A 27,681-nucleotide genomic window follows, 5' to 3' on the forward strand; every position below is an offset into this window, starting at 1 on the left:
CTTTTTTTGTTTCTGTAGCAACCCCTTCCTCTCTCCCCCTCCCTCTCCTCCCCCCTACCTCCTTCTCTCTCCCACCTCTCCTCTCCCCCTCCCCTCTCCCCCTCCCCTCTCCCCCTCCCCTCTCCTCCCTCCCCTCTCCTCCCTCCCCCCCTCCTATTTTCTCATTCCCAGCACATACTGTGCGCCTGCTCAGCGTGTCCTCGCCTGCTCTCCCCGCGCTGCTCCTTTCCCTGTGTAACATGTAGAAATGAATTGAGCCTAAACCGGCGAACCTCCAGCCCAGGCCGTGCTGCGCCGGGATTCCCCCCGGCTGCTTCTCCCGGATTTGTTCGCGCGGGAAATAAAAGCCGCTCTTCCACCGGCTGCCGTGACCCCGATTTCCAAGGTCGCCCAGGCTCCTTCTGCCCCCAACACTGCAAGCAGGCTGCATGGGGAGGGGAGCAGCTGTGCTCCGGCGGTGAGAGCAGGAACCGGGGCGGGCACCGAGGACCGATCTCTCTTCATTCTGGTTACAAGGTATCTAGTCATTTTGTATATCTGGTGGGTTTAACCCCTCGGGGCTTGAGGAGCAAAGGCAATAATATGTGCGCCTCTGCAGAAGGCTCCCTCCAGCCCTGACATGGTTAATAAGATAGCGTATGAATAATTAGATCCTCTTATGCAATGATGTGTTCACCTGCACTTATAGTGCCGGCGACGGCCGCGCGACGTCGCCCGAAAACAAATGTATTGCCGCCGTCGGGTGCTCTTATAGTAAGCGCGACGCCACGGGAGCGACGCGAATTTGTGAAGCCGGTCAAATGTGATTTTTCAGAGGCTGTCGCCACACGTGGCGGCCTCTGAACCAATCGATGACCTGGTCGGCCGCGACTTCGCCGCAAAGCGAATTACAACGTTCGCTAGCAGCGACGGGTGACATCACCCGTCGCCATCGCGCGCACTATAAGCGCGGCCTAAGGGGTTATCTAGACGAGACTGAACGATGTGCTGCACAGATATAGTGGTATCCTGGGGGTTTTCCCTTTACATGTAATGCACACAGGGGGTTGGTTATTCCTTGAACTGCGATAGTGCCGATCGGGAGACTGCTGCACGGAAACTCCTGTTGATGTCTCTATGTCCCTATCGCTGGATAATGAATTTACCCCCAAATATCTGATTTTTCTTTTGAAATCAGTTACAGGAAATGATTGGATTTCCTATTCTAACCTGGAGGATCACATTCTGCAATGAGTGACTTGTGTGTTTGCGGGGGACTTGTGTGTTTGCGGGGGACTTGTGTGTTTGCGGGGGACTTGTGTATTTGCGGGGGACTTGTGTATATGCGGGGGACTTGTGTATTTGCGGGGGACTTGTGTATTTGCGGGGGACTTGTGTATTTGCGGGGGACTTGTGTATTTGCGGGGGACTTGTGTATTTGCGGGGGACTTGTGTATTTGCGGGGGACTTGTGTATTTGCGGGGGACTTGTGTATATGCGGGGGACTTGTGTATTTTCGGGGGACTTGTGTATTTGCGGGGGACTTGTGTATATGCGGGGGACTTGTGTATATGCGGGGGACTTGTGTATTTCCTGGGGACTTGTGTATTTGCGGGGGACTTGTGTATATGCGGGGGACTTGTGTATTTCCTGGGGACTTGTGTATTTGCGGGGGACTTGTGTATATGCGGGGGACTTGTGTATATGTGGGGGACTTGTGTATATGTGGGGGACTTGTGTGTTTGCGGGAGACTTGTGTATATGCGGGGGACTTATGTATATGCGGGGGACTTGTGTATATGCGGGGGACTTGTGTATATGCGGGGGACTTGTGTATATGCGGGGGACTTGTGTATATGCGGGGGACTTGTGTATATGCGGGGGACTTGTGTATATGTGGGGGACTTGTGTGTTTGCGGGGGACTGTTACCCAGCTGTTGATCACTCTCACAGGACGGGCTGCAAAGGAGTTTTTTACAAACAGCGAGTGACTCTGACATTAGGAATAAAGACACAAGTAATTTTATTAGCCTAATATGATTGTATTTCAGTCTCTTTCAGTACAACTGGGGCGTTAATAAAACATTACTTTCATGTAGGCGCTGATACTAGTTATCTATATATAATGCCTGCATTACATAATAACACTATTGTAGGTATCTGCATAGAACACCTGCAGTATATAATAATAATGGGTATCTTCAAACAATACATGCAGTGTATAATGATGCACGTTATCACATCGCCTTGCACGTTATCACATCACATTACACGTTATCACATCGCGTTGCACGTTATCACATCACGTTGCACGCTATCACATCACATTACACGTTAACACATCACGTTGCACGTTATCACCTCGCGTTGCACGTTATCACATCACATTACACGTTATCACATCACGTTGCTGGCCTGTGGTAGTGAAAAAGTTAAAATACTGCCCTTTTCAAAAAATACTCATTGAAGAACTGAGTAATTAAGTAATTGAGTAAGTGAGTGAGTGGCTGAGTAAGTGAGTGAGTGGCTGAGTAAGTGAGTGAGTGGCTGAGACATGTCTCCCGTGGGCGTCATTAAATTAATCTATTCAGGGGTCTCACAGCAAATGAGTCATTTGTCTGAATTATACATGCACATTGGAACGACACCCTGCACCCTGCACCCTGCACCCAGCACCCTGCACCCAGCGCCATCAGCTGACAATGTGCTGTAAAATAAATGAAAATGCAATAAATCCCAATGTCTGGGAAATAATGAGGTGTAGATATTTTCACTTTCCCTTTTTTATCCTGACCCCGTGTACCATCGTGAAATGATTTTGCAGAAATGTAGCTCTCCCTCGTCGCCAGCCTCCTTTGTGAAATACTCACATGCTGTTATAATGACTTGCACATCTCACAACGCTGCTGTCCCCCATTACATCTCAGCCCTCATCCCCAATATATCCCTAAATGCCCCCCACGCTCTGCCCTTCATGAGGCACCTCTCCTACAACCTTATCACCTCCTTATTGCTCCCTATTACAAGACTTCTTCCCTGCTCGCCCCTCTCTCTGGAATTCCCTGCCGGGTACCCTCAGACCCCCCAGCTTTCAGACATTTAAATGCTCCCTGAAAACAGCTTTTCAAGGAAGCCCATCTGGCACCCCCCGAACATCTACCACTCCCCTCCCCCAACCCTACGGGGATCAGCTGTGCGGCTGGGCCAATCTCCAACCTACCACCCCCTAATATCCACGCCCCCTAACATCCACGCCCCCTAACATCCACGCCCCCTAACATCCACGCCCCCTAACATCCACGCCCTCTAACATCCACGCCCCCTAACATCCACGCCCTCTAACATCCACGCCCTCTTACATCCACGCCCTCTAACATCCACGCCCCCTAACATCCACGCCCTCTTACATCCACGCCCTCTAACATCCATGCCCTCTAACATCCACGCCCTCTAATATCCACGCCCCCTAACATCCACGCCCCCTAACATCCACGCCCCCTAACATCCACGCCCTCTAATATCCACGCCCCCTAACATCCACGCCCTCTAACATCCACGCCCTCTAACATCCACGCCCCCTAACATCCACGCCCTCTAACATCCACGCCCTCTTACATCCACGCCCCCTAACATCCACGCCCCCCCACATCCACGCCCTCTAATATCCACGCCCCCTAACATCCACGCCCTCTAACATCCACGCCCTCTAACATCCACGCCCCCTAACATCCACGCCCTCTAACATCCACGCCCTCTTACATCCACGCCCTCTAACATCCACGCCCCCTAACATCCACGCCCTCTTACATCCACGCCCTCTAACATCCACGCCCTCTAACATCCACGCCCTCTAATATCCACGCCCCCTAACATCCACGCCCCCTAACATCCACGCCCCCTAACATCCACGCCCCCTAATATCCACGCCCCCTAACATCCACGCCCTCTAACATCCACGCCCTCTAACATCCACGCCCCCTAACATCCAAGGCCCCTAACATCCACGCCCCCTAACATCCACGCCCTCTAACATCCACGCCCCCTAACATCCACGCCCTCTAACATCCACGCCCCTAACATCCACGCCCCCTAACATCCACGCCCTCTAATATCCACGCCCTCTAATATCCACGCCCCCTAACATCCACGCCCCTTAACATCCACGCCCCCTAACATCCACGCCCCCTAACATCCACGCCCCCTAACATCCACGCCCCCTAACATCCACGCCCCCTAACATCCACGCCCCCTAACATCCACGCCCCCTAACATCCACGCCCCCTAACATCCACGCCCCCTAACATCCACGCCCTCTAATATCCACGCCCTCTAATATCCACGCCCTCTAACATCCACGCCCCCTAACATCCACGCCCCCTAATATCCACACCCTCTAACATCCACACCCTCTAACATCCACGCCTCCAAAACCTTACTGGGATCAGAGGTGCAGCGGGACCATACTCCATCCTGATGTATACTCCGTCACACAATGAGCAGCCACTTCACCTTTTCTTTCAACATTGCCCCTTATTCCCTCTAGATTGTAAGCTCCCAGGGTCAGGGCCCTCATTGGCTCCTGTATCTGTTTGTGCATAACCCTCCTCACTTGTATGTCATTCTATGGATGTAATTGTCAAATCTCTGGGCCCCCATTGTACCGCGCTGCGGAATGTGTTGGTGCTTGACAAATAAACAATTAACATAATAATATTGTGGCGCTGATGAGTGCAGCGTTTGGAGTAACGACCTTTTTCACGAGGAGCCTCCGCGTAGCATGAAAGTTTCTACTCTCAGGTGTGTTACATTGTATGTGAGCCTGTCCTGTTACATTGCATGTGAGACTGTCCCCTGTTACATTGTATGTGAGCCTGTCCCCTGTTACATTGTATGTGAGCCTGTCTCCTGTTACATTGCATGTGAGTCTGTCCTGTGTTACATTGCATGTGAGCCTGTCCCGTGTTACATTGCATGTGAGCCGGTCTCCTGTTACATTGCATGTGAGACTGTCCTGTGTTACATTGCATGTGAGCCTGTCTCCTGTTACATTGCATGTGAGCCGGTCTCCTGTTACATTGCATGTGAGACTGTCCTGTGTTACATTGCATGTGAGCCTGTCCCGTGTTACATTGCATGTGAGCCTGTCCCGTGTTACATTGCATGTGAGCCTTTCTCCTGTTACATTGCATGTGAGCCTGTCTCCTGTTACATTGTATGTTATTCTGTCCCCTGTGACATTGCGTGTGATTCTGTCCCCTGTGACATTGCGTGTGATTCTGTCCCCTGTGACATTGCGTGTGATTCTGTCCCCTGTGACATTGCGTGTGATTCTGTCCCCTGTGACATTGCGTGTGATTCTGTCCCCTGTTAGATTGCGTGTGATTCTGTCCCCTGTTAGATTGCGTGTAATTCTGTCCCATGTGACATTGCGTGTGATTCTGTCCCCTGTTACATTGCGTGTGATTCTGTCCCGTTACATTGCGTGTGATTCTGTCCCCTGTTACATTGCGTGTGATTCTGTCCCGTTACATTGCGTGTGATTCTGTCCCATGTTACATTGCGTGTGATTCTGTCCCATGTTACATTGCGTGTGATTCTGTCCCCTGTTACATTGCGTGTGATTCTGTCCCCTGTTACATTGCGTGTGATTCTGTCCCATGTTACATTGCGTGTGATTGTCCCATGTTACATTGCGTGTGATTGTCCCGTTAAATTGCGTGTGATTCTGTCCCCTGTTACATTGCGTGTGATTCTGTCCCCTGTTACATTGCGTGTGATTCTGTCCCGTTACATTGCGTGTGATTCTGTCCCCTGTTACATTGCGTGTGATTCTGTCCCCTGTTATATTGCGTGTGATTCTGTCCCCTGTTACATTGCGTGTGATTCTGTCCCCTGTTACATTGCGTGTGATTCTGTCCCCTGTTACATTGCGTGTGATTCTGTCCCGTTACATTGCGTGTGATTCTGTCCCCTGTTACATTGTATGTGAACCTGTCCCCTCTTCCATCTCCAGGTCTCTCCAGGCGTAGAGAAGTCCAGCCTTGCAGACAGGACGAGGTTTTCTGCCCCTGACTGACCGGACTCCCCTTTCAGGACTTCTGGGGGTATTACATGTCCATCAAACTGACATGCACAAGTAAGCTCCCTCACTGGGTACAGGACATTAAAGCTGCCGCTTCTTGCATGTTATGGTTTAAGGTTATTTTTCCCCCTTTAGTTTTTCCTGTTTGTGACGATAGCTTCCACAGGCTTATTAATATTACACAAAAATAACTGGGTTTGAACTGAACGAGGCTTAAGATATAATAAAGTGATTTTATTCCTTAGGATAGGTGAACACACGAGATAATACAGTAACAAACAAGAGGTACACTTACTTAGGGGTTGGGGAATGAGAAGTATGATGTAGCATTTCTCTCAGCAATCAGGTAATCATTCAAGTGATATCAGGTAACCATATCAGCAAACGAAGACAAAGGATAGAGGGTGGACAGCTAGTTTATAAACCTTTTGTCCTTCTATCTGTAACATTAAGTACCTGTGATTGGTTTTCAATTACATCCAGCCAATCTTTAACATGGGAACACATTTCAACACATGCCCCCCTGCTAGCTGGCACAGGCGTAGTAGAACTCTGGGGTCTCATTTCTGTAGCCCCACATATGCAAATGGAATGCCAGCCGGTCTACCCATTTGGAGTTCTGGCAGGAAAACCTTTGTTGGAAGGTGTTAAATGGAACACTTAAAAACTGCTCTGGTCTGAGCCTTCTCCGTCCACAGGTAAACAGTGGGGGTGACAACACCCTTTGAACAATACTTAAGTCCTAGACATTGGGTCGCCTCTAGGGCCATCTGCTATCCTGGTATGCAAAGGAATTTCCTCTGAGTCCTTTCCATACCTTGGGATGCAGTATCAAACATAAAACATAAACGTATTAAAATATCCGGTTCTGTTGGGTCTAGCAGAACCAAACTTCCCAGTTCTCATTTCCGGAACTGGGACACCATATGGTCCAAAAAGCGACTTGCTACGACCTACGGAGCCGGAGATACACAAATGCACATTAAATCATTTTTCATTTTAATACAAAAATCTCCGCTAAAAAGAAATCTCAGCTTTTCACTAAATCCCCATTGAAAACAACGGGCTTCTCCACCATAGACTTTCAATGGTAAATCGCCGCCATTGAAGTCAATTGGGTTTCTCCGCCATTGAAGTCTATGGGAAAAGTCCCGAACTTTCAAGGGGGTCCATACTCCGTCGGGTTAGTCCAAGCGGGTCAAGGATGGTTCTGCAGCGATGCCGGAGCAGTGGCTACAGATACCCCAAACCCTGATCCGCTGGGCCCTCCGGAACCGGAGCTATGGAATACCAAAATTCAGCATTTTCCACTTAGTCATTTTTCTGAGCCGTTTCTGCCGCCGCCGGCAAAGCCTATGGCGCGACCCGCTCTATCTGGTTCGACCCTTATCGGGGGTCCAGGATTCGGGGACCCGGTTGTGGTCGAGTGGGGGGAAACCTAGGTACGAAGGGCAAAAAGAATTTTATTTCTAGGTGCTCTAGAACTGTTTATTCCCACGCCAATTGACGTTGAACTTGACTCAAGTGATTTTAGCTCTTTAAAAGGACATTGTATCCGCTTTGCGGTTTGCGGTCTGGACGGCAGCCAACTCGTTCTTCGAAAGGGTACCTCTAGGAATCTCCATTGAAGTCAATGGGCCCATTGACTTTCAATGGGAAACCGCCGCTCTCCCTCTCGGACGCCACCTGCTGGTCTTTACAGGAAACAGGACTAAAACAGCACAATTCTCCATTGGAATGCATTGAGCCCTAATGGCGGCCAATGGGGACCTGCAAAATGGTGCCTGAAAAGGCGGGAAAACTACACAAAGAGCTATAATCATTAAAGAACTATTAACCCTTGTGCTCCCGGATGGATTCTAGTGTGTATGTGATGCAGACACTGATTAATCCAGACATTACAATTGAACAGGGGAACAGGGGAAAATACATTTACATGTTATGACAAGGGTTAAATCACAGTTCTGGGCCTCAGCCCAGTTAACCCCTTGTCTCCCTGGTGAGGTCAGGGAATGGCCAAATGGGGTGCAACCTCTTTAATACCGGGCCACCCCCTTTCTCCCTCTACACTGTTCACTGATGTTTAAAATGAATTGAAGTATGGTTGCTAAACCCCTCCACTTTGGGACATCACTGGGCTTCGAAGTGCCCCATCAGAGGAGCTTGGGATGAGACAGTGTCTCCGATAAGTCTCTCTCAAATCTGCCTGGAAATCAGCTCTGGGTGGAGCAATGTGAATGAACATCAGAGTTTGCCACGTGAACACCCTACTTACTGCAGGCCCTGGGCCTTATTACACACAAAAAGTACAGAGTCAATCAAAATCTGTTTAAATGGTCAATCAAAAACCACTAGCACAAAAAGAAGAAATAAGAAAAAGCCTGGTGCTACGTCTCCCCTACTAGAGTGTAAGCTCCTCGGGGCAGCGATCACCATCCTATTGTCTCAGTTTGTCTTCACATATATGCACTCTTATGTCATACAATGTTATTTTCCTCCCTCTCACGTTGTACTGCGCTGCGATATATGTTGGCACCATATATATATATATTAAGAAAAAGATAATAGTAATCTCTTTTAAAGGGAATCACACTGGGATCACCTTTTAAAATGGCTCGCGTTATGGGTTGAGCGGCACTTTCTGCGCTTCCCTTAATTATCTTACATCAGGGGCGGCCAACTGCAGTCCTCGAGGGCCAGGTCAGGTTTTCAGGATACCTCTGCACAGGTGGCTCAATCCAGTGGCTCAGATGAAAGAGCCTGCTTCAGCACAGGTGGCTCAGTCAAAGACTGAGCCACTGATTGAGCCACCTGTGCTGAAGCAGGGATATCCTAAAAACCTGACCCGTTAGGGGGGATCTTGAGGACCGGAGTTGAGAACCCCGGCGTTAATTCTTTAATGAGCCATATGGTCAATTCAGCCCATACAGTGCCGTACCCCAAAGAGTCATATTCCCGACGACTCGAGTCTGTTTCATGATAATATGTATTTTTGGATTTTAACGCTCCCATATTCCCAGTGTGCAGGACGCAGGATAATCCAGCAGATGCCAACTGAATCCTCTGAGTATTTCTAGCAAGAAAAGCTATTTTTTTTCCATGTCATTTGTAGGGTAATGTTATAATTGACTCAATTAATTGCAGCACTTAGCAGCTGGCAAAGAAAAGAAGAAAAAACCCCCCAGGGTAGAGATTTGTGTTATCTACGACTTGTTATGTCCAAAGCAGCGTTACAACGAAAATAAATTGGTTTACAGCAAAACGAATTGTCAAAACAAAAGTTTGAATAAAGCTAAATAAAAATACAGGGGGAATGTGCTGATCCGATATGTTGCAGAATGGGTCACTGGTCAGTCGTGCAAAGTCCAGTACAGCAGAATTTCTTGGGCTCTTTTCCTCGAGCGGCGCTGACATTATATCTGCCGCCTCCCGCGTCAGGGATGATTTTTTCATTACCTACGTTGGTCTCATCCTCCCGATGGTTTCATCTTATCTTTCTTGGTTCCAAAATAGGATAAGGGCAAGAGGAGAATGGGTTTCCTGTTATCATACCAAGAAACTTCAAGAAACAGTGAAACCGTTTATTATCACACACCACGACCTCTACTTTACCGTGACCTCCTCAATGTCATTTGATGCTTTGATTTGATAGGCTGCTGGGCAGTGACAAGGCTGTTAAACCAGCACTGCTAAGCAAGGCTCCAGTGTCGGGAGCAGATGAGATATTGACTGGATTCTCATGGTCCAATGATAAAACCCGTAGGGGTGTGTATGAAGCTGGCTGCAATGTATCCCCTCAATAAATGTACGGACCGACACATTAGGAGATAATATTACAACCTTTTATCACTTACATTAAATGTAGCAAATCTTCTTTTTTTCTGCAAGTTTGAAACATCAGATACAACTTATATAATGTGTGGCTGAAACTTATCCCAGCTTCACACGGCAAAGCCGGTAACCAACCTCACACTGATGAGATCCAAAACGTCTAAACGGCTGTCTGTGAGTAGGGTTACTGCCTCTGCACTTCTTTTACCCGAGCTGTGCTGAAAAGCGGTGTAATGCGGCAGGCACAACCTTATAGGAGTCCATGTTAAAATAGATTTGAAGCAAAAGGTGACACTGTGTGCTTATTCGATTTGCATGTCATTACCCAGAATCTCTTGCTGCAGTGGAAGCATTGTATGCTTGGAGATAATGGGGAACAGCAGGGTTGCAGACCTGTCTGAGACTTGAACATGCTCACACGTGGTATTTTTATTTGCAACATCAGATACAGACCCACTTACAGTAGAGGCGCAGTTCCACCTCCTGCATTCTGCTGCAGGGAAAGGGACACCACGGGGGCGGCCATCTTTTTTTGTGAACTGCTCTGACACGCCGCAGTTTTCTATGCAAATAAATTCTAGGTAACGACAAGACACTGCGAGGAAGGGTTTTAAGAGGAGGGTTGAGTAAAAGGCCGGTATTCAGTAAAGTGTCCATAGCGCCGTTGCGACACCATCGCACGGAAAGCCCTATTAATATCAAGGGAACTTTCTTTGGGGCTATCACCGTTTGTAGAATAAGGGCCTAAAACTGTGACATTTACTGGTTTATTTTTCATGCTCAATTCTACCCTGAATTCACTAACACGGCAGTTCTCGAGCTACTTTGATATGGGCACCCCTGCTCATCAGAACGCGCACACAACTCTCTCCCCCTTCTTACACACTTACGTCACACATCCCTCAGTCACATACACTTCCTGTTCACGGTGGGGAGGGGAGGGGGACTGTGATCACCTTTTCCGGCTGAGCAGCCAGTAGAATGTTCCACAAAGGACCACAGGACCTTGGTTGAGAAACGCTGCTCTAACACGGGGTCAGGCAACTCCAGTAATCAAGGGCCACCAACAGGTCTGTTTTTCAGGATATCCCTGCTTCAGCACAGGTGGCTCAATCAGTGGCTCAATCAAAATTGAGCCACTGATTGAGCCACCTGTGCTGAAGCTGGGATACCCTTAAAACCTGACCTGTTGGGGAGGCTTGAGGACTGGAATTGCCCGCCCCTGGTTTAACGGAATAATTTTGAACACGTCTCTCAGCTTAAATGTATTTAGATAATTGTGTCAGATTTCCTCTTATCGCACAAGCGTGATATTAGGGATTAGCTATAGGGGGCAGATGGGGAGAAGATATAAGCGTGCTCCTACTATAATGGGTTAATGAAACAATGCCCGTGGGATCATCATTTGCTGTCTGTATTCTGCACCCACAAATCTTTGCCATGTCTGATGTGACACAAACCCGCCCGGCTAACAGACCTACCTCCTAAGTAAGAAGGTCAGTTAACCATTTCAGTGCCGATACGCAGAGCGTGAAGGTGTAACTGTGTGCTGACGTCTGACTTTAAATACCCTTGTCAGCTCCTTGCGATCTTGGGCCATTCACTTTGTCTATCTGTGCCTCGAGCACCAAAATGCGATTGTACGCTCTTTGGGGCAGTGTGGCAGGACGGCCTGTAGCCGAGGTCAGGGAACAGTCCACACGTGTAGTTTCAGGGTAAATGAAAACGTTCAGTGGCTTTATTTCTCCACAGCAACATAACATGCGGGTACACTGTCCCTTTAAACAAATAAATCCTGCTCCACGTTGGGAGACAAACTGACTAACACAGCAGACCTATCTAGCAGGCTGGCTGGCTAAACCATAACCAAACCGTACGAGTCTTTTAAGCAGTCATGAAAACAAATGAAAGAAATCTTACTTTGGCTGCAGTAAGTAGTGTGCTGTATCCGTCTGTCTAGCAGCACATATATCCATGTGCTCTGGTCTGAGAGAGCCAGCTACTGCTAGTAACAAGATCCTTATCTACCTTGCTGGCTCTCAGGTGTCAGCTTACATCATGATTAGCTAGCTTCCACCTGAGTTAACCCTTATGAGTGCTGGATGAAGCACTCAGACATATGTTTCCCAGGCATAACTGATAGGGGTTGACTTCACCCTGTCACATACCTCCCCTGTTTGTGTGTGGCTAGTGTCCCACACGGCTGAAGCCCGACCCTCCACTCCTTCTCTTGACAAAAAAATCAGCATTTCCATGGTCCTTTCCAGGTCTATGCTGAATATCAAAAGAGAAGGGTTGGAGGGCCATATACCACCTGGTCAACCTTGGATTTGTGTCCTTCATGGTGTTTAACCACTTCAAGGGCGCATGGTCAGTGACCAGGGTGAAGTGTACTCCGGCGACATTATGTCTCAAGGCCTCAATTGCCCATTTTACAGCAAGGCACTCCTTCTCAATAACGGAATACCTCACTTCCTTTGGGAACAGCTTCCGGCTGATGAACAGTATGGGGTGTTCAACACCATCAAATTGCTAAGACAGCACTGCTCCCAGTCCTACCTCTGAGGCATCCGTCTGGATGATGAAGGGCTCTTTAAAATCTGGGCTCCGAAGAGCGGGGCCCTCTGGCAGGCACTTTTTTAGTATGTCAAAGGCGTCTTGGCACTCCCAAGACCATTTAACTTGGGTCGGGGCACTCTTTTTTGTCAGATCTGTTAGGGGTGCAAATATTTCTGAAAAATTGGGGATAAACCGCCGGTAATACCCTGCTAACCCCAAAAGGGAGCGGACCTGTGTCTTTGTCTGTGGGGTGGGGACTTCCTTTATGGCGGCCACCTTGCTAGCTAGTGGCCTTACTATCCCTCCCCCAACGGCATAGCCCAAGTACAGTACTTTGTAGTGGATTTACCCAGGGAACATTTTTTTGGATTTGCAGTGAGCCCTGCTTCTCTTAAGGACATTAGGACTGCCCTTCACCTTTTTATATGAGACTGCCAGTGTCTGCTATAGATGACAATGTCATCTAAGTAGGCCGCGGCATATGCCCTATGGGGTTGTAGTACCTTGTCCATTAACCTTTGGAACGTGGCTGGAGCCCCATGTAACCCAAATGGCATAGTGACGAATTGGTATAAACCGAGAGGGGTGGCGAAGGCAGTTTTGCATTTGGATTCTTCCGTTTGAGGTATCTGCCAATATCCTTTCGTGAGATCTAGGGTGGAGATATACTCTGCTTTACCAAGCGAGTCAAGCAATTCATCCACCCTAGGCATTGGGTATGCATCAAATCTGGATACAGCATTTGTCTTTCGCAGATCCACGCAAAACCTCACTTTCCCATCTGGTTTAGGGACCAACACTATAGGGCTACACCATTCGCTGTGGGACTCCTCGATCACGCCCAATTCCAACATGTCTATTATCTCCCTCTCTAGCAGGTCTTTTCGGCCCTCTGGCAATCTATAGGGACGGGACCGTACTTTTACGCCAGGTTCTGTCTCAATCCTATGGAAGACTAAATCAGTCTGCCCTGGCAGCTCAGAAAAAACATCTGGAAACTGGTCACATACATCTAGTAGGTCTGACCTTTGTTCCGTTGTTAACTGCCCTCCCATGGGAACCTGATGGTCATTGTACGTACTACCCTTTGGAAGCTGTGGACCCAAATCCGTCTCTCCTTCCCGAGGGTGGATGAACAGCGATCTCATCGTTTTCCAGGGTTTCAGGAGGTTCACGTGGTAGATTTGTTTACCCTTCCTGGACCCTGGTTGAGAGATCTCATAGTTCACCTCCCCGATGCGGCGGAAAACTTGGAAAGGACCCTGCCACTTCGCAAGGAGTTTACTCTCTGATGTCGGTAGTAGTAGCATCACCTGGTCCCCAGGTTGGAAGACCCTCAAGCGAGCATTTTGGTTGTACTGCCTCTCTTGGCGTTCTTGAGCAGATTTGAGGTTTTCCTTAGCAAACCGACCTATCATGTCTAGGCGGTTTCTAAGGTCTATGACATACTGAAGGGTATTCTTGGAGGGGGAAGGCTCCTCCTCCCAGGATTCCTTCAGTAGGTCGAGAATACCCAGAGGTTGGCGTCCATATAGGAGCTCAAACGGGGAGAAGCCTGTGGATGATTGGGGAACTTCTCGTACCGCAAACAACAGGAAAGGGAGAAGGTCATCCCAAGCTCGCTTTTCAGTGTCCACAAACTTCCTAAGCATGGTTTTTAAAGTACGGTTAAACCTCTCTACCAATCCATCAGTCTGAGGATGGTAGACTGAGGTCCGGACGGATTTTACTTCCAATAACTTCAGGACATCCTGCATTAACTTTGCCATGAAATTTGTTCTCTGGTCAGTTAACATTACTTGGGGAAGTCCTACCCTAGAGAACAGTTCTAACAGCCTGTGAGCAACCTGTTTAGCAGTGGCTGATCTCAGAGGGAAGGCCTCAGGATATCTGGTGGCATAATCTACAACAACGAGTATAAATTTATGTCCCTTCGCAGAGGGTTCTAAAGGTCCGACCAGATCTACCCCAATTCTCTCGAATGGGATGGCTACCAAGGGCAGAGGGACCAAGGGAGCCGGCTTATGTCCTTTTTGGCTAGTTAACTGGCATTCAGGACATGTCTCACATAGTTTCATGATGTCACCATGTATGCCTGGCCAGTAAAACCGGGACGAGATGCGGTCCGTGGTCTTATCTCTGCCCAAATGACCACCCCATGGGAGAGTATGGGCTAGGGTGAACACTGTTTTAATCAACCCTTTAGGGACTAGCATCTGTCGAATGACCTCCCCTGTTTGTGTAACCTTATTCACACGATATAGGATGTCATTCAACAGTTCAAAATGTGGAAACACTTTTACACCTTGTTCATCTATTATCTTGTTGTTGACCTGTACCACCTTCTCATATAGTCTAGCCAGAGCTGGGTCCTCCCTCTGCCTCTGACGGAAGTCAGGAAGATCCAGGTCTGGCAAAATTCCCGTATCTATCTGTTCCCCACCCTGGTCATCCCTGGCCATGACCTGCAGTCCTTTGGGCTGACTAATGTTACCAAGAGTCCCAGCCTTTCTTAACCAGTCCTCTTTTTCCGCATGTCTCTGTTTACGTGTCTTTGGGACGTGGTGTCTACGGGGGAAAATCTCTGGGGAAAAAGGAAACAAGTCTCCGGGCTTCTCCGGCACCAGAGAAGTAGGCTCCGTAGGAGTAGGGGCCAAGAATGTTTCGAAGTAGGGCCAGTCTCGGCTAAGTAGAACAGGAGCAGGTAGCCAGGGAGCAACTCCCACTAGTAGGCTAGCCTCTTGATCCTTGATACGCAGTAGAACATTCGCCGTCGGGTATCTCTTTGTATCCCCATGGATACATTCGATATTCCAAGGAGAGTCATAAGATAGTCTGTTGCTTGGAATTAGGCCCTCTAGGATCAGGGTTTTTCCAGATCCCGAGTCCAGCATGGCTTTTACTTTTTTCCCCTCCAGAGATGCTGGGACTAACCACGGATTGTGGTCCCCTCGGAGACAAGCTGTGGCAGTGGTTCTGCCATATGAACAGTCCACCTCATCATCTCCTGAGTCCGCAAACTCGGTCGTCAGCGGAAGTTCTCGACGGGGCTCGGTGTTTGGACCTCTCCGCTGTTGGATGGGATCCTCCCTCTTCTGGTTGGTGGGGTTATCCTCTCCACCGGATGCGTGACAAGAGTCCAGGTTCTCGGGGAATACTGTGGGTGGCGGCCTCCCTTGAGTGATCCAATGGCCTCGGACCCGGGACAGGCGTCTCTGCGGGAATTTGTACCAGGAAACCTCCGAGATGGGAAAGGGTCTTTCGATCATCGGCTTGACTGGATCTCCCGAGCTGGCGGGTTGTAGACCCCTCGATTGTCTGCTCTCCTGCCTCTAGCATCACCGGAAGCAACTGGTGTTTGCACAGAACGTTCCCAGCTATCCTGTTGGGTGTCGTCGCCAAGGAAGTTTTCCACCAAGCGGACCGCTGAATCCAGGGAAAATGCAGCGTGTCTTTTTACCCAGGAGCGGGAGGAGGGGGGCAGTATCTGTATGAACTGCTCGAGCACAAACTGTTCAAGGATCTCTGCCTGGGTATGCTTCTCCGGTTGTATCCACGTGGTACATAAGTCTACTAAGCGGTGGGTTACGACCCGGGGTCGGTCTCGGTTTGTATATTTGACTGTCCGGAACCGCTGACGGTTGGTCTCTGGAGTAAGGCCTAGGCGATCCAGAATAGCAGCCTTTAGTTGCTGATAGTCCATGGCCTAGTCTAATGGAAGAGCCTGGTAGGCTGCCTGAGCTTCTCCTATGAGGAGTGGAGCCAGAGTCGTTACCCAGCGATCAACTGTCCAGCCATGGGCCGTGGCTACTCTTTCAAAAGTGAGGAGGAATGCCTCTGGGTCTTCGGTTGGCTTCATTTTATGCAGCATCACCGGTGGGTTATTTGGAATCTCTGGTCTGCCTGGGGCTCGGCCTTCGACCAGCAGTTGAAGTAGCTTTTCCTATCGCCGGGCCTGTCGCTCATCTTGCTGGGCTTGTCGCTCTGCTTGCTTCTCTGCTAGCTGGAGCTGTTGCTCAAGGAACTGAGGAAAAAATTTCTCCATTTTTTTTTTTTTTGTGTGTGGCCCTTCAGATACAGGGGCCGTCCGACATCCCACTTCTGACACCACCTGTGGCAGGACGGCCTGTAGCCGAGGTCAGGGAACAGTCCACACGTGTAGTTTCAGGGTAAATGAAAACGTTCAGTGGCTTTATTTCTCCACAGCAACATAACATGCGGGTACACTGTTCCTTTAAACAAAAATCCTGCTCCACGTTGGGAGAAAAACTGACTAACACAGCAGACCTATCTAGCAGGCTGGCTGGCTAAACCATAACCAAACCGTACGAGTCTTTTAAGCAGTTATGAAAACAAATGAAAGAAATCTTACTTTGGCTGCAGTAAGTAGTGTGCTGTATCCGTCTGTCTAGCAGCACATATATCCATGTGCTCTGGTCTGAGAGAGCCAGCTACTGCTAGTAACAAGATCCTTATCTACCTTGCTGGCTCTCAGGTGTCAGCTTACATCCTGACTACCTAAGGCTAAGGCCCCGGTCACGACGCTGTAACGCGCGCCCGCGCTTTTGGCGGCGCGTTCAGCCGATTCCCCGGTCTGCAGCTCACTGCAGGAGCAGAGACCGGGGGGGGCGTGGCGGAGGAGTGACGGGGGCGCGGCCATGACGTCACCCGGCAGGTTCGCCCTCATTGGCTGAACCGCCGGGGGGCGTGCCGTATCGCTCGTCCCGAGTCCTGCTCTCAATTCTATTGAGAGCAGGAGTAGCTCTCGCGCGAGCGCTGCGCCCCCCCCCTCGCAGCGGGCCCGGCGCCATTGCGGGGAGGGCTCTCGTGCGCGCAGCGTCCGCCACAGTGGACGCTGTAGTAGGCAGCGGGGGCAAGGCCTAACTTCCACCTGAGTTAACCCTTATGAGTGCTGGATGAAGCACTCAGACATATGTCTACCAGGCGTAACTGATAGGGGTTGACTTCACCCTGTCACAGGCAGGAACTCAAAAGGAGTGTTAGCTCTGTGGGGCAGGAACTGAAAATGTGATTGTAATCTCTTTGGGGCAGGAACTCATTGTGCCCACCTATTATAAATATAATAATGATAATAATATGTTGTGCATGTTAAAATGTGCCGGGCACCGCCCCTTGTGTCTGTTACACGTGACTCACTTACCTTATTCCTACCCACAGAGATTCACTCAAACCAGAGTAGCCCCTTCCCTGAGTACTTTGACTACGTCCGGAGCAGTAATGACCCCGGTTTGCTGGTGTCCCCTCTGGTCGTGGCCGGGATTGTCATAGGACTGGTTCTCTTCCTGTCCTGCGTCACCATCATCATTGGAAGCCTGAGGAAGGACGGGGGCGTAAGGGACCTGCAGGCGGACCCCGAATATGGTATGATGCTGACAGGATTTATACAGCAAAACGTAACCCTTTCAATGCCAGAGAGGCCTGCAACGCACTGCAAGGCAAAAACGTGTATTCCTTAAATTATTGTATATCCGTAACTTGAGGCAATCCGCACGGCACTTTAAAAATATATGTATATATTTTTTTTGTTTTAATATACAGTAGGCAGCCTTTGGTTGCCTTTATTGAAAACATATTAATTATGCTGCCGATCGATTCGTTCTCCTGTGATTGATCAGCAAAGATCCTGCTTCTTAGGGTTCACTAAATGGCCTCCTTTCCGTTTCAATCACTCCTTTTGTCAGTGTAACGCAGCAGCTACAATGTATTCTTGTATTACTACTGTAACATTATATCTATTGTTACAGCTTGCAGCTCAAACTGCTGGGAACATTGGCAACACATTATCACAAACAGGAAAGTGTTGCAAATATCTTGCACTGCTGGGGAGGTGGGCTAAAACCTGCTATAGAAATCAGAGGTTTATCAGATTATTAAAACTCATTAAAAATGGCATTGAATTAAAAAAAAACCATAGTCAGTATTATCTAATACTGCAGAACTGATTTTATTTTAAAAAATATATACATGTAGGATATTGCTTGTATTGCTCTTTCTATGACGTTCTGCATTTATAAATGGATGTGGATCTCTTTAAAAAATAACATTATAAAGAGAAAGTTATTCTTACAATGTCCAGCCCCTGAGATCGCCGTGATAAGATACAGTCAGCAGTCTGGCCGAAAGCACCTGGAAAAAATTATTCCCAACACATTGTGTGTTATTGTAGCACAGACAGAAAAGCAATCTCAGTGCTGCATGCTGAGCTCCGGCATCTTTCTATAGGGGTCAGCAAGCAGCGCCATACAATCATGCCGACAGACATTATTAGGAATTGGGACGGGATACTACCTGGGAGAGGGAATAGAGCCTTTTCTAGAGCATGTCTTTATTAAAGCTGAATTATTTCTTGTAGTATAGACAGATACAAGTTATTTTGTTCCCGTGTTTAGGCTTCCTGCACAACACACACACACACACACACACACACACACACACACACACCCATAAAAAAACAGGACCCCATTTATTTTTCCTCCTATCTTGTAGAAAAATCACTAAATTTTCATGAAAATGTGCGCAATTATATGTCTGTCACAGGAGATTATTATATTTAAGAATTATTTGATAATCTAATAAATATTCTTTGGAATTAGTGACGGCGTGATGACATCATCATGTGCATAGTTACAAAACGGTGTTTAGTGAAGAAGATAAGCGCGTTATAAAGCGCTGGAGACCGAGTAAGGATTAAGGTCCAAAACGCTTCCATAAAACGCCCCCTAATAAAGGACGGCCGCAGTGAGAACGGAAAAAACGAATTCGTAGAACAACGTATCGTGCGGGAGCCGCTGGATCAGCGCGTTATCGGTCATGCAATCAGACGCGCGTTCTCGTCTTCGGGCGCGCATTTCAGCAGCAGGAGGACATTTTGATCTCAAACTTTACAGTACTTTTACTGTTAGTGTTTCAGATTAGATTGCAGAAGTTTAATACATTTACGAGCTACGAAGGAAAAACACCTATTTCTCGTTTAATGAACACGATCCTCCCGCAGCTTATCTGGGCCTTGTCGACATAATACAGCGACATCAATTTAGTTAACATCAGTGGATTGTCTGAATTGTGCTGCTTATATAGTGTTAATCTTTATAACAAACCTACAACTGTGCACATTTTCATGGGGATTGAGCGAGAAATATGTCAGATAAAATGGAAACGAGCGGGGTCCCTTTTTCCTGAACACGTACATTCAATGTCACGTTAAAACCTTACATGAGCTCAGCTGCAGTGCGTGGCCGATTTGTACATTATGCTTCATCCCCAGACATCTTGTCTCCCCAGACGGTGTTTCCTGCGCCGGTTCAGTCGGAGACCTCAGATCCGTCCGCCTCGGCGACAACGCTCCTGCCTTTGAATTTGGTTCCTTCCTGGAACTTAATGTGAGCTACCCAGACCCCCCTCCCCGGTAAGGACACGGCCTAGTCGTTATCACTAATTCAGGGGTTCTAACTGCAGTCCTCCAGCCCCGCCCTTCTCTCCCCTCCAACAGGTCTGGTTTTCTGGATATCCCAGCTTCAGCACAGGTGGTTCAATCAGAGGCTCAGCTATGCTGAAGCAGGGACTGATTGAGCCACCTGTGCCACTATATATACATATCTGCTACGTCTGAAAAAATGAAAGCAATCAGCGAATGATTGTGACTGACTCCCTTCATTGTGACTCAGAAGACTGAGCCACTGATTGAGCCACCTATGCTGAAGCTGGGATATCCTGAAAACCTGACCTGTTGGTAGCTCTTGATAACTGGAGTTGGCTACCCATGCCTTAGCCGGTCTCCAGGACGGACCGGAGCATCCACAAATAGACAGTGATTCAGACAATCAGTGCCCAGCTCCCTGCAGTTTGGTCCTATAATTAAGACATTGATTTTTGCAAGATGCGAGGATGCTAATCATTTAATTGACTTAATGCATTAGATGCGAACCTCACTTGATCTGATTTGGGCTCCCACTCCTTTTTTTTTTTCCCCGTACAGTTTTTCAAATTAGATTGGGAAAAATACTCTGCTATATATTTCTTTCCTCCCAGTGACTCATTATACAGGAAGCATTTGGGTAAATCAATTCTGACAGCTTTTAATAAATGGCCATCGTACTAATAAACCCTTTTAGGGAAATGAATGCAATCTCAATGCATGTCACGTCTTACTATGTATCTGCTGCTGTGTTCAATGGGGAGAGGACAGAAATTGGGTCCCGGAGCAGACAGGAAACCTTCGCCGGGCGTTTACATTTAACGAAATGATCGCAGAATATATCCACTGTTGTGATCGTTGTTTATGTCGGTGACATTAACCTAGGGACAGGGAATTTGTTTCTCCCAATAAGGGGAAAGTCACCTTCAGAAACAAACAAGAAACTTTCTAGAAGGAAACTCGGTATTCATCCCGCTGCTGCCAGGGGAAATGCAACGCTTCCTACAAATCCCGGGGAAAGATAATTCCCCTAGAAATGTAAAAAGGATCGGCCGATCACAAATATAAATGGACTCAAAATGATAGGTAGGTCTCTTATTTATATTGGTTATTCCTATCATTTTGAGTCCATTTATATTTGTGATCGGCCGATCCTTTTTACATTTCTAGGGGAATTATCTTTCCCCTGGATTTGTTTTATTCCATCAGGACTCTAACTTATATTTGGGCTTTTCCAATTCTATTGTTTTCTTGGGGGTTTTTGTTCATCAGCTTATGTATACAGCAATTACTCATATGTGGTATGTGTTTAGGTGTGTCTCATTTGTTTTAATTTTTCATTGCTAATTAAATCAATTTTTCTATTATTCATCACATACGTTTTGAGTGCTCCATTTTTGACCTTCTTTTCTCTTTTTGTTATTATTTAGCTCTTGGGTCGGTAGCACCGCCAGAGGTTATTATTTACCTTTTATTTCTGGTTTTGTGTATTATTTTATCTTTCTTGAGTTCATTTGAATGCGGTACCTATTTTGTGTGTTTTTCATATATATAAATAAATCAGGGGTGATCGACTTCAGTCCTCAGGGGCCACCAACATGTCAGGTTTTAAGGATGTCGCTGCTTCAGCACAGATGATGCAATCGAGTAATGAGCCCCCTGTGCTGAAGCAGGGATATCCTGAAAATCTGACCACTTGTGGCCCTTCACGACTGGAGTTCCCACCAATGGCGTACACCTCTCCTCCTGGAAGTGACTGATGCCTACACTCGCTCTACTGAGACGCTCTCCTGGTGTGTCCTATTCTTTCAAATCAAGGGAGCTTAAACCTTCCAGAGAAAGGCGAAGATGGCGTTAGATTTAGACAAACAGTTTTGTGCAGAAACAAACTCTTCACTTTCTTATTAACCCCGGTGTGACTGATTATTTATGCAAGATGTTCTGGGACTTGTGAAGGTAAAGGCCCATATCTGAGCGGCCTTCCAGTCTTGAATGTGTTATAAGGGGCCTTCCAGCACCAGCAGACTGCTTAGGAAATGGGTCAGAATCTGGACATGGCGTCGTCCCATCGCATATCCCTAATGCAAGGGGTGCGCAAACGCAGGGGGCAAACATTTTCGGGGGGGTGGGGTGTGGCGCTTACAGAGGCCCCCCAAAAACATTTAAATGAAATGCCAGAGAAACGCGTGAGGCCTCTGTATAGCCTCCTACCTGCTCTCCGGTGGCTTCTGGGAATGTCTCGCCATGGCAACGTGACGTCACATGACATCGTGATGTCAAAAAAGCCGGAGAAAGACAAGGGGGGTGGGGAGCAGGAGGGGAGAGCAGGCAGGGGAACGCAGACGCTTAAGATCCCTAATGTATCTATCGTCCTGTGACGTTTCACATTTGTGGCGGGTTGTTTTATATCCGGGGGATTGTGGTCACAACGGTTTGATTTAGCAAGAGAATAGAAATGGTGATTTTTTTTCCCCCCTCTCTCTCCAGGACCCGTGAGCATCTGTTCCCATAAAGTAATCACCTCCCGCATTATCCCTCATCATGTTTTACAAACAGAACACTGTAATTGCTTTTTAAAGCAGCGCGGTTGATATTTGCTGTTGAGCACTTTTCTGTGTCTGCTTTACGTCCTTAATGGGCCATCTGGTCTGCAAAGTGAGGTCTTCGCAAAGGAAAGGGTTTAACGCAGCAATCCACGCCGGGCTTATTTATTTTTATTGTATATAGGTTTGAAGCAGGGGGTCTACCTAGTTGAACCCTCATTAATTCCAGCTCCGGGGAAAACCCTGCTTCCAGAGATTATTTAGGGGTGACGGGGACGGTATCTCCTGCAAGTTTAAAGCTCCCGCGTCACATGGCTCAATAGGAAGCCGCACCTGATGACATCATGGCTTCCTATTGGTTAACAGGGGCTCTCCGGAGCTGATATGGGGTTCACCTCCGGAGACCCCCTACTTCAATTCTGTATGAAAAAATGATAAATCAATGGGGGAAAAACGGCATTGATTGTCTCTTTAGGAGCAGTGGGGCATTTAAACCTCTGAATCCCCCCCTCCTTCCTGTCCCCACCCCTCTTGTAACCCCTTCAACACCTTGATGAAGTCTTATAGCAATGATTACTTTGTGCTGCAACATAGTATTTGTCAGATCGGACAATAGGAACTTATGCTTTAAAGGAGAAATCCCACTTAAAGGTCTTTTTTTAAAACCTAACCTAAATGAGGGGGATCCCCCCTAGAGCTGATCGATGGGACCCCAATGCGCCCGGAAGCCACTGGACAAACTGAAAGATCCAAAATGGCCGTGGGGTCAGGGCTCTCCCTAGCAGCAAATTCTAAAGCCGCGACATCCTCAGAAATGTGAATCTGCGGCTTTCTGTTGGTGACCCGGCGGCCATGTTTTTAATCCGCCGCCATATTTGAAGCTTTTTTTTTTTGTTTCAAAACTGGTTAAAAAAAAAATACATATCTAGGGAACTGGAGGATCACTTAACAGCGACGAGGGACTCCCTGGCTCACGTAAGATTTAATCATCCCAGGCAGGATTACTGCTTTAAAGGAACAATCCTAATTAGCTCACAAAATAAACATTTTGTAAACAATGTAACCAAAGCAATATAACCATGCACAAAGCAAAGATCTAGCTATTTTGGTTTCTTTGAACACTGGGCAAGTATTTTCTTTTCAAACAGGACTTTGAATTGTGTTTGTCCATCAAGGGTTCCGCCCCAGGCCTAGCGCACCATGCCCTGGGCAGAAGACAAGGAAAGAAACGGAGAGGTTGGGCACGTTACCCGTGGGAGGTTCTGCTCAATCCCAATAACTATCGCACACAGGGAGGAGGCTCAGGGAATAAAAAACCCAGTGCGTGTGTCCGCTTATTTCTTTGTACAATAAAAGTTGTGTTACCTTACACCAGAGGTTCTCAACTCAGGTCAGGTTTTGAGGATATCCCTGCTTCAGCACAGGTGGGTCAATCAGTGGCTCAGTCAAAGCAGGTACATCCTGAAATCCTGACCTGTTGTGGGGTCTTGGGGACTGGAGTGGAGCACCCCTGCCTTACACAAGTCACAGCCATTGGCTCATTTTGGAACAATTAACAATTCTTCCACTTCTGGAAGTCGTTCCCGGAGTCTCTCAAATCCGCCTCCCGTCTAAGTTCTTTCAAGAATTCAGCTGTTTCCGACTTTAACCATGTTTGTAATATGATCAAAATGCTGTCCAAACTCTGACTGATACTATACTCGCTGCAAAAGACAGTAATTTGATAGTAGGAGGGGATTTTAATTGGGTAATGGATCCATTTATGGATATCTCAGCCCAGATTCAAGGGAAATCAAGGTTAAAACGGGCGCAAAAAGGCGTACGGGGGGTTTAAGGATATTTGGGGTCTGGAAGATTGCTGACGAATGTATAACCCTTTGGAAAGAGAATACACTTTTTTTTCTCACCCCCACATAATTCATTCTCCAGAATAGATGATATTTTTGCCAATAGTCAGGTAATGGGGAAGGTCACAGATACTAAAATAGAAGCTATAATCATCTTGGATCATGCCCCAGTATGGGTGGAGGTTAATATGGGTCAAAGAGCACGTGGCGATAGAATATGGAGATTTCTTTCTTACTTGTATAATACCGAAGAATTTAAATTTCTTCTAAATAATTGGTTTTATTTTAAGGAAACTAATGCGACTCATTGCAACGCAGGAAAGTTATTTTGGGAGACTGGGAAGGCAGTTTTAAGAGGGAAAATAGTTGCATATATAAATAAGAGAAGGAGATTGATTTAGAGTTCTCTAAGGCAAGCAAATAGTTAAATAATAGATTCCGTGCTTTCAAGATAAATCCCACTACAGATAACAGAGATGGTTATATGAGAGCCAAGGATTTGTGTGAGGTTTGGCGGCATAGAAAAGAACAAAAGAAAATGCAGTTTAGAGATCTAAACCTTTACAAGTTTGGCTAGAAACCCTATGAAGTCAAACCATATTCTGAGAATAAGGGGAAAATCGGGAGATATCACCACTAATCCTAGAGAGATAAATAAGGTTTTTCAAAATTTCTACCAAAACATATATAGTAAAAGCAATATAGACGAAGAGGCACAGTGTGATTTTCTGGGGGAAATTACCCTCCTTAAGTTAGACAGAGAAGAGCAGTGGATGTTAAATGCTCCTATAATGATTGAAGAGATATAGAAAATTCTATTAAAACGCTTAGAAATGGGAAACCGCCAGGTCCAGAGGGATTCACAGGAGTTTTCAGTGTCTGGCGCTCAGGTATTGTCACTCTTTGATAAAGCTCGATTGCGAGTGAAACGCGTTAGAGGCACAGGGGTTCTCTTCCCTCCTCTCAATTTTTAACCATGTCTGAATAAAGGATTTTTTTTCGTAGCACAGTCCAGCCTTTTTGATCTTTTCCTGCACCGTAGTGCCCGCTGATTCATCTTCCCTCCTGGTATATGATGAAATTGCCCCCTCCTCCTCCCCCCCCGTAAGAGAAGTGTTAAAATAAATTCTAGATAAACATGTTTGCAACTGTAACCTAAAACGTTATCAACTTTACTTTGTGCTCAGGACATACTTGAAAACGAGAGGTAACTCTCAATGTATCTTTCTCCTGGGTAAATATTTGATAAGTACAAATGTTGGCTCCCGTGAGGATTGCAACCTTACAACAAATAACAATTGACCACTCTTGTTCCAGATATGATGATTGCGTTGGGCCGGGGGTCACTGCAATATATCTTCCTACAGATGACCCCCCACCATACTCACTGGAAGACCCACACCTGGGACATGAATTAGCTCTCAACATCAGCGCGGGAGAGGGCTTGGGACAGACTGCACGGAGCTCAGAAGAGACTACATGCCCTCTCCTGACAGCCACATCCTTGTCCTCTGTCACCATCCAAGTGGCTCCATCATATGGAACTAGGAGCACGCTGAGCGTCCATCTTCCTCTTATACCAATGGACGTGCTGAAAGACACGTCTCCTCTGGACATTCCCGTGCGGGATGGTGATGTTTACACAGAACCATCTCAAGATGTTGCACAGTGTGAGGCATAAAGGGTTTGCTTGAGAAAAGTAAATGGATTGAATATTTAGCAATATCCTTGTGAAATTAATATTATTTTTCTTTGGAACGGATCAGAAATGTTAGTTTACTTGACTAACAGAAGACAAAGTCCCCCTCCCCAACCCCCTTATAATTAACATGACCAGTGGGAGACCTCGGATCGACTTCCTGCTTATTAAATGACTGAACTGAGAAGTGCAATTAGTGTGTAACTAGCAATAAATAAGTGCAATAGCGTTGTGCGTAGATGTTGATGCCTATAATTGTGCTTATGATACTTATCCTCGCACACAGACGGCAGGTTAAACAGAACGTAATTAGTTTGTCTCACCTATATGTATCAGTGCCACTTAGTGAGCTGGCTAAGACATCATTAACCACATAAATACCATTCTGTGATTCATTTTCACACTATGAATCTCTGGGCCTTTGCCAAGTGGCCTCGTTTGCATGTCACTACCCAGAATCCTCGGCTGTGGTTTAACCTCCGTATGACATATGGTAGTGGGGTGAATGAAGCAGGGTTAGGGGCCAGGGAAAGTCTCGCAAATAAACTCACAAGTTCTTTCTTTCTACTAATTCCTCCTTAAAAAAAAAACTCCATCCATGCAACAGTCGCAATCACTGTCTGTAATATATTTATTGTCTAATATTTTTTTTTTTTTTTTTTTTTACATTATCTTGGTCACTCTGATCATTTTTTTGTGTGCGTGAAATCCTCAAGTTATTTCATATTTTGGAGAAATGTTTGTGAAAAAGTATTACCAGCGCCTATTAACCATTTGGTGCTCTGCCCAGGTCACTGCAACACAGGGATCGCCACAACATTCTTCAGTTATGTATGAGCTAATAATGCAAGCAGCACAAATGTGCTATTATTCACTGCTCAGAAAGGTGTTACATGGGTGAGTGCAATGTATACAGCATGTTGCTCTATATGAAAGAATTAAAATTGGCACAAAAAGCAACCTCACTCAGCTTTCTCTTCCTCTTTCCGATGAAAGGTGTCTGTTTCAATTAACGAAAAAAACTTGAATTTTCTTAGACCTGTTTTTTGTACAAACTGTATTTCTTTCTACAGACTGCGCAATGTGATCCCTGTAATAGCACTTCCAGCATGTGTGCAAATGGCTGTCAGAGTTTTGTAACAAAAATAAAAGTCTGATATGCAGGGCAGTCGCATTATTTAACACGTCATATTAGCGCAGGGGTAGACAACTCCAGTCCTCAAGGGCCACCAACAGGTCAGGATATCCCTGCTTCGGCACAGGTGGCTCAATCAGTGGCTCAGTCGATGACTGCACAACCTGTGCTGAAGCAGAGATATCTTGAAAACATGAGCTATTGGTGGCCCTTGAGGATTGGAGTTGCCCATCTATGCATTAGCCGCATTTTCTATAAACAACGTCCCTCCCTTTGACACGGTGACTCATGAAGCCAGATCCGAGGTGTATGTCTCCCATCCACGAAACCCTTCCACTCAACGCACCCACAAACGCCCTCCAATCCAGTCACAGGCCGTCCTGGTTTTCACTCATCCCAAAGCATTCTGGGAGATGTCGTTATGTAATCGCTATTTTTAGGGGTTAAAATACGCGTCTGGATCCCCATCTCTCTGACAAGACCATGTGATGCAGGCTTTAACCCTTTCCCTGCCCAACGGTTGTACAACGCTTTGCATGATATACTATTGCTTGATAGTGTGTAGATGGCC

General features: G+C 47.0%; 1 protein-coding gene across 1 annotated transcript; it reads left to right on the forward strand.

Moving 5' to 3' along the window:
• Positions 1-148: 148 nt before the first annotated feature.
• Positions 149-26,213, forward strand: BEAN1 (brain expressed associated with NEDD4 1). Its single transcript, XM_075576761.1, has 5 exons — positions 149-516; positions 5,993-6,115; positions 17,630-17,833; positions 19,754-19,877; positions 25,594-26,213. Exons 2-5 carry the CDS (start codon positions 6,091-6,093, stop codon positions 25,955-25,957), a joined length of 717 nt encoding a protein of 238 aa, XP_075432876.1. The 5' UTR covers positions 149-516; positions 5,993-6,090; the 3' UTR covers positions 25,958-26,213.
• Positions 26,214-27,681: the final 1,468 nt, after the last annotated feature.

This window comes from Ascaphus truei, chromosome 19 (genome assembly GCF_040206685.1).
Source record: "Ascaphus truei isolate aAscTru1 chromosome 19, aAscTru1.hap1, whole genome shotgun sequence".
NCBI classification, from domain to species: domain Eukaryota; kingdom Metazoa; phylum Chordata; class Amphibia; order Anura; family Ascaphidae; genus Ascaphus; species Ascaphus truei.

What these genes read in the sequence shown, in the direction of transcription:
- BEAN1 (XM_075576761.1), top strand. Translation starts at nt 6,091, where the DNA reads ATGTCCATCAAACTGACATGCACAA. An exon ending in CATCAAACTGACATGCACAA is followed by an intron (nt 6,116 to 17,629) that starts GTAAGCTCCCTC and finishes TCCTACCCACAG; the next exon opens with AGATTCACTCAAACCAGAGT. An exon ending in GCAGGCGGACCCCGAATATG is followed by an intron (nt 17,834 to 19,753) that starts GTATGATGCTGA and finishes TTGTCTCCCCAG; the next exon opens with ACGGTGTTTCCTGCGCCGGT.